The following is a 12,167-nucleotide window of genomic DNA, read 5'->3' as shown; positions in this document are numbered from 1 at the left end:
TTTTGCCAAAATATTTAAAATTGTTATTCATCCAGTTAATTTAATACATGTAGTATAATAAGGTCAATAACTTTACACATACGTCAAATTGTGTGTGTGCGTGTGTGTGTGTGTGCGTGCGTGCGTGCGTGCGTGCGTGTGTGTGTGTGTGTGTGTGTGTGTGTGTGTGTGTGTGTGTGTGTGTGTGTGTGTGTGTGTGTGTGTGTGCGTGCGCGCGCGTGCGTGTGTGTGTGTGTGTGTTGTGTCTGATATAACGATATTTTTTTCTTTGAAGCAATCCAAATTTGATTCAACAGAATGTATCAAACTGACTGCTTTATAATTTTGGCTGTCATCTGCACACTGTTGAAAGGTTTTGATTCAGGTATTTAATTTCATTTGATTAAATATGTAAGAATTTATTTTTAAAAAAATACAAATCGCTAACATTTTCAAGAATGCTTGATATTTTTTTAATTTAATAATTTTTCTTTATTTGTGATATTTTGATTTTTATTTATTTGTATATTTATGTTATCTAACACCTTTTTCCATTTACAAAAACAATTAATTACAAGTTACACTACAGTTAATAATTGTCGACATTCTTACATGTGTAGACATATAAAGTTAAGAATGGAAGAGGTAAGACATCATTATATTTTATTCTAAAATAGCTCTTAGATGTACACCATTTTTGTATTTCAATGGGCAAACAATGTTTTCAACTTATTAATTAACTATTATTTGGCTCGCTTATTTCATGATGGAGTAAAAATTTGTCAAAAAGGTGTCAAACAGACAATATTCGCGACCAAATCTGTTTTATCACTAGATGTAACTTAATAAATTGTCATATTGGTGTATATTTCTGACATAGATTAAGACCGAATATGCCACTCAAATTACATACCTTATTGAACAATCCAACAGGATAATAAAAAATCTCAGTTATCCCTACCCCTTTCAAAGAAGCATATTTTCATTATTCCATGTATGCGTATTATTATGATAGATATATTGAAATTTTACATGAAATATAGAAATGATTTTGATAATCCTGATCATACAGAGCCTTGCTCATCTTATACGCTTATCAGTGGACAATACAAGCGGTCGATTGCTTACACAATAAAGTCAACAGACATTGCTGTTAGTGACAACTTCCTGTCTGAAGGATGGTATCGATTTGACAGCGGTGCTGGAAATGATATGGTAACACAGGCACCTACAGTGACACAGTGTGGTACTATATACCCAATATGGATGCAAGGTTTGTGCCAATTTAAAGAGTGTAGTAAAATACTAAATGTTCTGAAAGAAATACAGGTTTTAAATTGGTTTGGTAGATAAAGGATTCGCAAGGATCTTTTAGAATATGAAGCCAGCATTGTTTGCTGTTATACGTGTCTGGTTCTCTTTGTGAATTAAATGATGAAGTCTGATTAAACTTTCAAAGGCCTTCTATTTCAGCCTGATCGTATAGTTGATGACATTTGCAATTGTAAAAATCCAATCTAACCTTTATCAAAATCTAAAGTAGTAAACATACATGTAGTCCTTTCGTTAAACATCTTTTATATGCGTTTATATACATAATTCTGATAACAAACAGTTTTGACTGACTTATTTTTTTACTTATAGTGATCACAAGTTAACAAATAGTGCTAATTTTCCAAACTAACATTTTTTTTCTAAATAAAGTTACAGATCCACCAAAATGTGTCCATCATAGAACCGTTAAGCAGGTCCAATCCTCCCGCCTGTTATCACATGTAGCTTACGTGCAATTGTAAAGGCCATATGATGGCTTAAGGAGGATGTGCGGCCATCTTTTACATTTGTGGAGAAAAATGTAAACTTTTCTGGAACTTTCTTGTTTCTGTCCAAAACTTATTTAAACTGCTATCAAAAGATATAAAAGAAATTATAATGACGTTCAACATGTTGTTTTGTATGCAAATCACGCATACAATTGAAGAACAATGCATTTCTAAATCACTAAAAAACTGCGCAGCTACAGACTTAAATTCAAGATTTTAAAATCTAAAAAATATGAAAGGAGGTCATTAGTGTCCACACTACAACTATTTGTTGAGAAAAAGCTCAAAGCTTGCTTATCTAAGTTGTAACTTCGTCTCAAAGGAGGGTACCCTATTCTTAAAATGAGTCTCAAAAACGATCAATTTGCACGAGATATTTCTGTCTGTGTCTATGGATGTACATTGAAGTAATATTTCCATTGAAAAATATGTAATATTTCATTTAAAGCAGTTAATATCTTGGACCCCTACTCTACTTCCAAAAAGAATTTGATTTATTTTATACCTATAAAACTAAAAGAAAACGATTTTTACAGGTATAGAGATGTTTGTCACATTTAGCCCAGATTTGTTTGAATTTGACATTTACTTTAATCGATAAAAATATAACGTCAATAAGCCTCTAAAGGTATATATGGGATTTCTAAGCATAACCTGGACTTTTCTTGTTCTAAAAATAGACCCAATGCCGACTGATAAAAATAGTGTACCCTATTTTGAGGCAAAGTTTTTGCATCAATTTGCAAAATTCAACAATTTACCCCTCTGTTATTTTTTCATCTTCAAAATAAGTCTGCAGCTATGCGCTTCTACAGCTGTTCTAAGTGATTTAAAAAGCATTATTCTGTTCTTAGATGCATAATTTGCATACAAAACAACATGAAGAGCCTCATATTAATCACTTTATCATCTTTAAACAACAGTTTTGGCCAGTTTTGTACAGCAGCAAGCCAGTTCAAGAAATGTTTACATTTTTATTCTCAAATCTTAAAGCAGGACGAACATACCTCTTAAATGAGTACATGTTTACAAAGGTTAAATATTAAAACATCAAGTACACATCTATTTTAACGGCGCAAGAGCTATTGAATGCAGACACAGGATTGCAGAAAACTACGCTTGATGTCAGCTTCTTTACTCATTTATCGTTACCTCATCCCTGCACTGGGATTCAAAACAATGATGAAAATAACTATATTTCATATTCAATAACATTTGGCTGTATAAAATAAAGTCGCTTTCCACTTTCGAACTGTATACTTATTTCTAACTAAAATGAATGTAACTATGATTTAATAGGTATATGTATTTACCATGGCATGGCTATTTGGTGACAGAAGTCCCCTAACAAAACGAAGCTGCAAGTAACATGCAGGTTGGAACATGATTTGCCCAAACCCAATCATATGAAAGAAACGGTGTTTGGACGAAATATGTACTCTACAATACATAAAATCATAGCGTAATAAAATATTAGTTTAATGTCAACAGATTTGCTAGTGGCTCGCTTCTCTGGGTTTACACAGCAATTCAAAACGTCTTTGGAATAACCCTCTTATCTCTTTATTCATGATTCTACGGTTCAATATCATTTCATATACTATTTTGACAAATGGTTTAATGATAGCTAAATGATTGTCAGCAAACGATTGTCGGCTTAAGCACCGATCAAACTTTTGAGACATTAAGAGAGATGTGGGACCATCTTTTACATCTGAGAATAAAAATGTAAACATTTTTTTACCTGGCTTGTTTCTGCCCGACCATTAGTGTTTCCAAAGATATAAAAGCACTGCATTATGAGATTCTACATGTCGTTTTGGTCCGTGTTGCTCTGCTTTGTATTTCGTTTTATGGATTTTGATATGGCTGACGGTTTGTTGCGTGGACCCTGAGGTCCACGCATAAAATATATAAGCGAGGTTAAACCGGATGCGATGGGGAAAATTCAGCCTGCGCATGAGCTAGCCTGGTACCTGTGCTTAATGGGTAGCCCAGGGAACCAGGCTAGCACACATTTATCTTAATCGGGATCGGGATTCCGTGCCATATGTGTGAATAAGTTCAAAGGCGCTGTAATTGTAATGTTGTCGGTAAACAGTACAGAAACAAAGTATTCCTTTTAAAGAAATTATTGACATGTGATATGAACTATCAATATTATTAAATCAGTTATGTTATGCCGAAACTACAACATGCATCAAATAGCATAATTTGCAATGTTTTGTTGTTTTCCGAATACACGTGTAACTTAACTTTACTTTTATAGTAGGCGAGGCTAGAGTACTTCCCGATTAAAAATTTTTAAGCATTTAAGTATGATTGAATAATTATGTCACTGTGTAAACGTTTAAATCTTAAGAAAAAAGTCATCAAAATATGAAATTTTTAATAGTCTTACACAAAGCTGTCACTGCATAGTTAACAAAGTAGTGCGAATCGTAATGTGTGCGCAAATAGTAGAATTCATCGAATGCCTGATACTATACATGCAAACTTCATTCATAGATAGATCATAATTATTTTAGAAGTATGAACCTTTTAAATTCTGAGATAAAAAGTCCGGGTTATACATACATGTATGTATACGTAATACAACGTACGAATTTAGTGGTTAAAAGCAGAGGGCTAGAGTCTGTGGAATCTCTGATAATCGTAAGACTTTCATGTTTTTGTTGGAAACACATGCAAATGTTCCACGTATTGTAGTCCTTTTTTAAAGGACGGCAACTTGTTTTTGTCATTTGTCATGCAAATTATGCATACAAGAACAGGACAATGCCGTTTTAATAACTTAAAACAGCTGTCGAACTGCGCAGCTACAGACTTATTTGAAGATTTAAAAATCTGAAAAAAAAATATGAAAAGGGTTCATTGGTGTCCTCTCTACAACCATTTAATGATAAAAAAAAGGTTGAATTTCGCACACACTTTGTATCAGTAGGCATGGGATATATTTTTAGAACAAAGATAGTCCAGGCTTTACTTTGAACTCCCGTGTCTATGGAGGTACATTAACGTTATGTTTTCATCGATAAAAATAAATATCAATTTAAAACAATCTGGACTAAACGTGACAAACATCTATATACCACCTCCAATTGTTTTGTTTAAATTCTATGAACATAAATCAAGTTATATTCCTTTTAGGTGTAGGATAGGAGTCCAAAAACTGAATTGCCTTAAAGAAAACAATAAACGTATATAATTACTGTAGAAGTACTTTTGTCCGCGTGGTATTTATTTACGCTAGCTATGAACGCGGGCACAAATTTTCTGCAGAATTTTTTCCCAGTGTACTTAAAGTGCATTTTGAAATTGCATTACATGAATAATGATACTAATAATCGGAGGTTACTACATTATAGAACACTGGCATATACGTGTACCCAATGTATATCGTTTTTATCCATGCAAACTGTCAAACAAATTTGTATTGAGAATTCATATAATTAATAATTTAATCTCCTAAAGATTTGAATTTTTAGGACAAATAGCCCCAAGCGGGTCTGTCTTTCAATGACCCAATTAAGTACACGCCAAGACCCGTGATTTTACTGCAATTTTTAGATCCCTTTGTGCTCTGATTTTTAATTGATTAAACTGATCAACTCATAATTTAAACGACATGAGAACCCATAAATTGACAGTTAATAAAGATTAAATGGTGTTTCAGACGATTTTAGCCAGCGTCGTAACATCTTGACGGCTAACTAATGACTACCGACCAGTGCACAACCGATAATTACTGTTCACTGTGAACAGTTCTTACAATTTAAGTCCAAAGTTTGACAAATTCTAGGTAATGAAAATCGCTCAGAACTATATTTAATAATAGTTATTCAAATGATTTGTTTTGTTCAAAGAATCCGCGTAAATTTTTACCCGCGGATTAAATTGATATTGTGATTCCGCGGAATTATGACCCCGTGGGAAAAATACGTCTACAGTAATTAAATAAAATATAACACTAATGTATCTCCATAGACATAGACAATAATATTTCAGGCAAATTTGTGGTTTTGGAGACTCATTTTAAGAATAGAGTACCCTCTTCTGAGACAAAGTTACAACTTAAATAAGCAAGCTTTGGCCTTTTTCTCAACAAATGGTTGTAAAGTGGACACTAATGACTTTCTCTCATATTTTTTCATATTTTTTTATTCTTAAATTTTAAGTCTGTAGCTACGCAATCAAAGTGATTTAAAAATGCATTTGTCTTACCTTGTATGCGCAGTTTGCATACAAAACAACATGTTTACCGACAAATTTATTGCTTTTGTATCCTTTGACGACAGTTTTAGCAAGTTTTGGACAGAAACAAACCAGTTTTAAAAAGTTTACATTTTTCTTCTCAAATGTAAAAGATGGCCGCACATCCCCCAAAAGGGGTATCTCGTAGCATTGACTATCATTTTCACATCGTTTTGATTCGGGGTTTTCATCTGATACTAACTCTACATTATGATCATGTTTCCGCGATCTGAAATAGCCTTTCTGTGAATAGCTGAATATTGTTTTTTTTCAAATTTTCCCGTATCTTGCACAATGTAGCTAGCGCTTTCTGGGGGGTCCTTGGTTCCTGTGAATTTACTGTTTAATGATTTTTTAACTAAAGGTTGTTCGACGACGGAACTTCTTACGAAGCGTCTGTTTCATCTAAATATCTCTCAGAATAATCTCTCATTGGGCCATACCCGTGCATTGGGATCTCGTGAGAATAAAGAGTAATTATCACAAAAGATAAAGGTACCGATAAAGCGCTTGCCATGGCTTTAATTAGCCTGCCTTAGAAAAACTCCTTTTCATCATCTTGCTTTGAGACTCGGTGTTAAGATTCTTGAGTAACATATGGCCTAGCTTCATGTCAATTTTGTCAAAACGATATTGTTTATCTTGCTATCTTTCTTGGGATTTTTTATTATCTGTCCCGTGTCCTTGATTTTCCTTACTCAGACCCATTAACGAATACCGACGTTCTATTTGCTCAATTCGTTTTTTAAAATCTCTTTTATTAAACTTGTTTTCTGTTGCCATTTTAGTTGCTAATCTGAGTAAATTACCTTAAGATAGTTACTTGTGACTTTAAGAAAAAAGTTCTTACCTTTATAGTTATTGACATGTCTTCGCTCTCATCCTAATCACTGCACCAAAAAAGCCAAAAAAATGATAAGCTAGTTTTCTTCGTGAGCTAATGCATGAAATGGCTGGTGTAGCTCTCAAAAGTGTTTTTTTTTTCAACTTAATCTTTGAGTAATTAACAAACTCTAAGTTTCACAAGTAAAAAATACTTATCCAAATTCTTTCAAAATGTTGGAACTATTTTAACAAGAGCTTAGACTTTAGGTAGTTGTGTCAAACAGCAATGTGACGTAGGCCTGTCTCTTTCATTGCTGGCCACTCACCCATTGCTCTTTACAATCAACATGACTTGCCTAGCTTTTGAGCTAAGACTACGCAATCGGTGCATATTTCGCTTAAAAATGCGTCATTTTTAACTTGTTTTGACTCAAGAAATAGATCGCTACGTCCAACCGAAATATTATATCTATAAAATTGTATTTTTCAAGGTACATTGCCTACTGATATTGATGGTGAAGTTACAAGAATTGCATGTATTGTATCATTTTTGGGACAATGTTCGACACAACTCACGATCAGGGTAAAAAGCTGTGCTGGATATAGGGTATATTATTTGGTAAAGCCTCCACAAACATCGACGGGATATTGCATAGGTATTTCTATCTATCTCTTTATCTATCTATCTATCTATCTATCTATCTATCTATCTATCTATCTATCTATCTATCTATCTATCTATCTATCTATCTATCTATCTATCTATCTATTCATTCATCCATCCATCCATCCATCCATCTATCAAGATATTTTGGTAAAATTTATCGAAAACAAGCTGCCGTATTTGTAACCTAGTAAAAATAAAAATCCCTTTAACTGACAAAATGTAACAGTTTACAAACCACTATTGTACAATAAAACAAAAATCTAGGCGTTCAACAAGTATAATTAATATGAATGAAGAATATTTTTGTCTTGCCGTCAGGGTTACTGATTTCCAATGAACTTTCAAGTAATTAAGAACGATGTATTGATCTTGACCTCTGGTTGCGACCAACCACCTTGACCTTTTTTCAATATCACAAACACGCCCAGTTTGGTTGATTTTCACCCAGAACTTTCCGACTGAATTAAGTTGCCGATAAAAATAACGCTACTATCAGAGAACAGAAGAAATATATCAATATGATATTCAATTCTGGTTGCTTGATATTTAATTAAAGCCAATGTCGATGACAGCATTTTGCTATCAAATAGTAAAATAAGTACAACCTCTCACAATAATTCATTTTGCCATTTTAATTATTCGTCTTTTAAAACTGTCACTAAAAATTAATATCAATCACAAAAAGTTATCAATCATATTTAGCATGCGCAGTAATTTTACGTTTTTAGGCACAGGATGAAGCTGTGCCATTCAGTCAAGTGAAATGTGTCTGAACGGTACCTGAAATGTGACTGAATGGAATAACTATGCCATTCAGTCACATTTCCAGACATCCAGTTATAATAACATTAAGTTGACTGAATGACGAGGGTTCATCTTGTGAGGTTTCGTCACGGTTGGTTGATCTCAGTCGGTATTGTCATATTTTACATGTGCTTTTGATGAGGAGAGGATAGTCAATAAATACATGTTGAAAATATCAGAGTAAAGTATTTCTTAATATTCAAGCAGTTCGATTTAATATTAAGGTGAACACTGAGAAGTTTTGTTGAGTGTATATATTGATGTGAGAAGATCAAAGTTTAAAAATTGGAACGATTCAAAGTTTTTAGATTTGTTCTTCTTAGAATTGCAGGCTTTTATATTCAAGTTAAACATGTTAGGAAAAAACTTATTAATTCATTGTATATCGTTTTATATTTGAAATCAACAATATTAATTTTATTCTACAAACTAAGAATAAGTTATAATAATGAAAACTTAACAATTTTGCTACAAGTTCTCTTTTTATGCTTTAGGAACAGAATCACCGTGTCCAGTTGGACAGACATCAAACACTAGCTTTACTCCTTGTGAAGGTAAACTTCAATGACATTAAAGTATTCCAAGTGAGATCGCTTATCAAAATTTGTCCGTTTTCTATCGTTGACGTATACATTTTACATTATCTCTTCAAATCAAGGATATTCATCACACATGGCTTTAAATTATTCCTTTTAATTTTAGGATTTTTTAAAATAAATAAATAAATCCCTTTTTAAAAGAAATAACTTAAAATTAACTATAATTTATTATGCTAGAGTGAGCGATATGACCATTAACATTTTTTCAGTTTACATCATGATGGAACATCGGCTGAAGCGAGCGTATCTGTTTGGCATATGTCGTGGCTATTATTACACATAATAATAACACATTAATTAACTAACAATCTACAAAAATAAAATAATATATTGTAAGCAACACGTAAATTTCTCTCGTGAACATTGCTTATCTTTTCTTGAATATTATATGAATAATACAAGTTTTAAAAAGTTCAAACCCCATGTTTTTATTACTTTTTTACAAGCAACCTTAAATCTATACAATAAATCTGACTGAAATTTAGATTTCGAAAAGTTTAAATAACGGAGATACAGTTAAGAAGAAACTTATCAATTTTGACATGTATACATTAGTTTTGTATGGAGTAGGGTTCATTAAAATCAATTTATTTTGCTAGAGTGAGCGGTATTACCAATTAAATTTTTACAGTTTACATGTAACAACGGCTGAAGCGAGCGTATCTGTTTGGCATCTATCATGTACGAAAGCCGAGAAGGATCATTCGAGATTCGAGATTCGAAATACGAGATTCGAAATACGAGATTCGAGATTCGAAATTCGAGATTCAATATCTAAATTAACCAATCAAATCAAGGATCTGAAAATATGTATCCTAGCGACATCAAACTGTTTTAAATAAAAATCATACGTACATGCTCTTATATACATATAAATGCTATGTTCACTTCTCCCTACCTAACTAAATAATTATTTGTATTTACTTTTACACAGAATATCTAAGTAGACTAGTAATAATGCAGTGTGCTGCGCGGATCTAAGTGATTTTGTTTGCCCTGGTGCATTTCCACCTGATGCGTTTGAACCCTAAGGTATTTCACCACCAGTAATAGTTTAAAACCCAGGTTTATTCACCCCCTTTGTGTAAAAATGCGGTTATGGTAGAGAACTTCATAAGCGTAGCTAATTTTTTCTGTAGGGGGTCCTAGGCCAATTTTAAAAAATTTTACTATGTAAATTTAATAAGCTCCAATTTTCCCGAGGAGGGGGTCCAGATCCCCTGACCCCCTCCTTTCTAGATCCCCGCATGAAGATTAGTACATGTATCTAAATAATCTAAATATAAATAATCTGTCCTGTTTCACTAATAAATATAAGCATTACTTATCGTTTTTATGTATGCATACAGTGATACACTAGTACTATGATTATTAACAAATCATTGAGATATTATCACATCATACGGAATTATTAATGGATACAATTTTTTTCCTTTTCCTCAGTAAACAGCTTATTATGAGTCTTACTTTTGGAATTGTTTTCAATATAGAAGGATACCTACTCTCTACAATTAAAAGTAGGGATGATAGGGTGCTAATTTGTTCACATTGCCGATTTCTTGTGCAGAGAACAGTAAAACCTTTTATTTGATTGTGCATGAATATTTCAAAATTAATTGTTGTACATATATTTTGTTATAATTCATTCATTGATATATCAACAAGAAAGAATAAAAGCATATGTTTCACAGCCAAGTTAAGTTTCTCTGCAGTTTCCTACCCCCTACCCCCACCGCACCAAAATTGACAATAATTACATATAAGGCATACAAATGTTTACTTTTTTTGAAAGTAAATCTCTAAAGATGTAAATAAGCACTGCAAACAAAGATGTGTGTATTTAATATACTACTACATTACACTTAGCCAGATAAAATGTAATCAGGATGAAGCTACAAGGGGTGAGTGGTGCAAATTTACCAATTTGTCGCCATACACACAGAACACCAAATAAAGAAACTGTGACTGGTGTGTGGAATGCATAAAAGATGGCGGCAAATTATCTCAAATAATCAGTGCAAAAACCCACAAATAGGCTGTTATTTGTTACATATCCTGCAAAAACATTGATAAAAAATGTTATCGTCCCATAACATAGCCGATTAAATTAATGTGTACATATGGTCAACGTACATGTAATTCTAATATACAAGAAGGCGGACGTATCAGGCGGGGATCCAGAAAATTAAATTTCAAAAATGATCGGTTAAATTACATTAAATGCTTTGAAAATAGTTTTAAACTATCGCACGGGTCAAAATGCGTGATAGAAGTTATGTACAGTGTAATTGGAAACTTTCATTTTATATCAATATGTAGTATTACCTATTATAACAAATGAGAGTATAGCACAACTGCCACAAGCAATACATGTCCTTTAACGGCACCACCTCCCTCCCCTTAAAAAATGAAACAATTGCCGTTTTATTTGCTAAAATGTGTGTGGTTCAAGATTTTTCTAAAGGACATACCCGATTAGAATTGAAAAAGAGTCGTACGTTTAAAACTAATTTTGTCAAAATTTTTAGATTCATTTGGTTATATTTTGGTCCATTTGGGTAAATATATGCACCAGCGCAGCTCTAATTTATATATAATCATGCCATAAATTCAAAATATTTTCAAAAATTAATAGCTTTAAATCCAGTGGATGAAAGAAAAGGAAAGCAAGTCGAACTCGATGAGTGCTAATACCTGTGTTGAATAAATGGTACAGTAGGATATGCGCAAAAAAGTCCCGTCTACTCTTTCCTACCCTATAATTATTGGAATATTAAATCCGATTATAAGAGTCAAATTAAAAATCAAGTACGGATATGTACCTGTTTATCAAAAGTAAAACTACTCATAATTTATCTACAGTGCATCGTTATGGAGTTACACAGAAAGTTTTATATTAATTTGCCGAGCCAAATAAAAAAAAAACCTGGAAAACGAAGAGAAAACAAAGTGGGGACAGAATAACTGACAAATTAATTAGGACTATATAGCCCCCCCCCCCCCCCCTCTTGAAATGTATATACTGAAAACAGATTATTGGCGTACAACATCCGCACACAATTTAAAGAAAATTTCATGTTTTTTTTTTTATCATTTTCGCTAGCTAATGTAAGACATCACAAATACCCCAAACCCCCTCACGGAAAAGGAAATGCTAGGTGATAGGTCTCTCTCTCTCTCTCTCTCTCTCTCTCTCTTTCTCTCTCTCTCATATCG

At 32.9% G+C, this 12,167-nt stretch overlaps 1 protein-coding gene across 1 annotated transcript in view; it reads left to right on the top strand.

The window, feature by feature from the left end:
- Positions 1–297: 297 nt before the first annotated feature.
- The window catches only part of LOC128162185 (von Willebrand factor D and EGF domain-containing protein-like), a 59,551-nt gene continuing 47,681 nt past the window's right edge, over positions 298–12,167 (top strand). The window contains exons 1-4 of the mRNA XM_052825371.1: positions 298–364; positions 1,052–1,252; positions 7,373–7,537; positions 8,847–8,906. Coding sequence (XP_052681331.1) covers positions 298–364; positions 1,052–1,252; positions 7,373–7,537; positions 8,847–8,906 — 493 coding nt within the window. The remainder of the gene's footprint in view (positions 365–1,051; positions 1,253–7,372; positions 7,538–8,846; positions 8,907–12,167) is intronic.

Source organism: Crassostrea angulata, chromosome 9 (genome assembly GCF_025612915.1).
Source record: "Crassostrea angulata isolate pt1a10 chromosome 9, ASM2561291v2, whole genome shotgun sequence".
NCBI lineage: Eukaryota > Metazoa > Mollusca > Bivalvia > Ostreida > Ostreidae > Magallana > Magallana angulata.
Note: the sequence above shows the minus strand (reverse complement) of the source record. Positions and strands in the feature narration are given on the sequence as shown.